We start from the raw sequence: 2,839 nt of genomic DNA, 5'->3' as shown, positions 1-2,839 counted from the left end.
AAAACTTAAAATTTTACTCAAAAATTTTAATTTTTCTCCATTTCCCATTCACCCTCATTTTAAGACTATTTCATCTTAAAAATAAAAAAAATAAAAAACATCAACAAAGGAGCTAGTAGTAGATGTTGTTCGCAGGTTTTCTCCAGAAACCTAGTACTATGTCCCATGCCCAACCTTGGAGAAATAATACAAGTAGCAGAGAGGGACGTGGGAATGCCTTTGGACCGTCCTCTATTCTTGGCCGTCAAATCTCCAAAAGCAAAACGACCCTTGTGCTTCCCACGAGCTTTATAGGACGTATCGTTATAACATTGGCTGCTCGTTCACTAAAAATGATTAAAAGAAAACAGTTAATTACTCGCGTTATCCACTAAAAAATTGGTTGAATAATGAACTTTTTAAAAACGGATCAAATATGGATAAAAATCATATTATCCATTTAGAAAATGTATAACTAATGGATAACTAATGAGTCTAACTTTTATATTTGTAAAGTCTCAAATTGGGGGTTCCACAAGTTAGGGAGACTAAGAATTCTCCCAAAAGTGATATATGCAAGAAGTCATGGATAATATGGTTCTATATTATCCGCCGCTTAACCAGTTTTTTATCCGTATTAAATATGGGTCAGGTCGAATAATTTATCCGTTTTTTCATTACTCGTTTTCGACCCGAACCATATCCGATCTGACCCGCCCGTTTTACACTCCTAGTCCCCACCAACATCATTCAACGGCTTTCATTCTTTTCGTCAGTACTCCCTTTTTCCTCTATAAAATCGTCGACTTAATAAAGCCACCAAAGATATACTATATCTCTCTCGTTCGAAGGGGGAGCTCATCATCGGTCTCGTTCTATCTCTAACAGATGTTATTAACAAGCTCATCGTGTCCTATACTTAATTCATGGATTCCCAACTTCTTTGGACCATCGCCCGAATCCATACTGACTAGGACACGATCATTGTCATTAATAACGTCCTTTGTTCTGGATCATGAAACCACGACAAAGCATGCAACCAGCTGTTGCATGCGAGAAACAGATAAACCCCGAGATCCTGTCGTTCAGAAGAAAAACAACAACGCTATAAAGATTGGGATCAAGGTGTCGGAAACACTGCTGGACGTGGGTGGTGCAGGGGAAGGCGGAGGCGGTGGGCGGGATGGTGGAGATGGGCCAGGTTCAGGTTCAGGTTCGGATTCTGATGACTCAAACAGTTGGGATGGGCATGAGAGTACAGAAGCCTACTATAAGAAAATAATAGAAACTAACCCGGGGAATGCACTTTTACTAGCAAACTATGCCAGTTTCTTAAAAGAGGTATCGTAATCAATAATTCGATTCAGTACTAGTATTGATAACTTTAATTTGAATACGCTATTTGTTTCTGAGAATTAATTTGGGGATTGTGTGTTGAAACAACAGGTTACGGGGGATCTAGCAAAAGCAGAGGAGTATTACGAAAGAGCAATATTGGCAAACCCGAGCGATGGAAATGTGTTGTCTGATCTAATTTGGCGAACACAAAAAGATGCATCTCGTGCCCATGCTTATTTTGATCAAGCTGTTAAATCTGACCCAGATGACTGGTAATTGATCTTTTTTCACCTTTTTTCTTAAATCAATCTAAAATAAGAAGTGATTGAAATTCAAGCTGTATTGAGATTGACATGCATGCTTCACTTATCTTTTATACATGGATATTTCAGTTATGTACTGGCTTCATACGCTCGGTTCCTGTGGGATGTCGAGGAGGCAGAGGAGGAAGAAGTAAAAGAGCGAAGTATACAATGTGGAATAGAGTGCGCAAATTCAGCAGCCACAAACTATTTAGGAGGAGCGCCGTCTCATCATCGGCCACCCTTGGCTGCAGCTTCTTAAAATTCATGCAAAATATATGCTTCATCTTCCTCAAAGACCAGTTATCTTCAAAGGAACAGTTCAGTGTTGGAAAGGTCACAACTTATATCGTAATGCACAAATTTTAACGGACGATCTTATGTTCAGGAGGTCACAATTCAAAGTCAAAATGCACGGATTCGGTTTAGTGACTTGTTGGTCACAGTTACTCGATTGGGACTTTCCTAATTGGAAAAAAACCTTGGGAGACTACACTTATTAACTACTCCTGTACTATAAAATAAAATTTCACGAATGGCCAACCTGGTCCAACCTATGTACAAATAGGTCAGATAAAACTATTATACAAAGTAGCTAGTCTAATAACATGGAGGGCTCCTTCCCTTCCCTTTTAGTCTCAAGGTTAGTACTTCTACTGTTTGTTTTACTGATAATCTTGGTAAATATTAAAGTAGTCATGTTCTGATTTCTTTGCTACTAGTAATATATATTGATAAATATTACACTAAACTAGTGAATATGGAGTAATAGGTTATCTAGACTAGCCAGTGGCCGATGGAGCATATATAATTAGCCCCAATATGTCAACTAGTACATTAATAATTTGGTCTTATTAGACAGGTTACTCGATAATAGGTTTAAATTTGACACCACTACGTTTGCATTGTTACACTTTTTGGAAGTTGGAAGTTAATAATCTAGCTTACCAATACTACTCTTTTGGGTTTTACATCCATTGTTAATGGGCTTTAACTAATATGGTCTTTTGGGCTTTCTATGTATCCTCCTTTCTTGGGCTCTGGGAAGTGGTTACTCATCCTTAAGCAAACTGGCCTAATACTGGGCTTTGACATTTTACTGGGCAAGTATGCCAGGCTAATCTCCAATACATCCATTCAAAAGTGTAGTCCTAGTCCAGTTTGTCTTTCATTTTTATTTTTATTTTTATGGAAACAAGTAACTAATATCTTTGTTGAGT

At 37.9% G+C, this 2,839-nt stretch overlaps 1 protein-coding gene across 1 annotated transcript; it reads left to right on the top strand.

Moving 5' to 3' along the window:
• The first annotated feature begins 809 nt into the window (after positions 1 to 809).
• LOC107832184 (uncharacterized) lies at positions 810 to 2,330 on the top strand. The gene is made up of 3 exons (XM_016659996.1): positions 810 to 1,320; positions 1,426 to 1,589; positions 1,710 to 2,330. Exons 1-3 carry the CDS (start codon positions 868 to 870, stop codon positions 1,879 to 1,881), a joined length of 789 nt encoding a protein of 262 aa, XP_016515482.1. The 5' UTR covers positions 810 to 867; the 3' UTR covers positions 1,882 to 2,330.
• Positions 2,331 to 2,839: the final 509 nt, after the last annotated feature.

This window comes from Nicotiana tabacum, chromosome 22 (genome assembly GCF_000715075.1).
Source record: "Nicotiana tabacum cultivar K326 chromosome 22, ASM71507v2, whole genome shotgun sequence".
Taxonomy (NCBI): domain Eukaryota; kingdom Viridiplantae; phylum Streptophyta; class Magnoliopsida; order Solanales; family Solanaceae; genus Nicotiana; species Nicotiana tabacum.
Note: the sequence above shows the minus strand (reverse complement) of the source record. Positions and strands in the feature narration are given on the sequence as shown.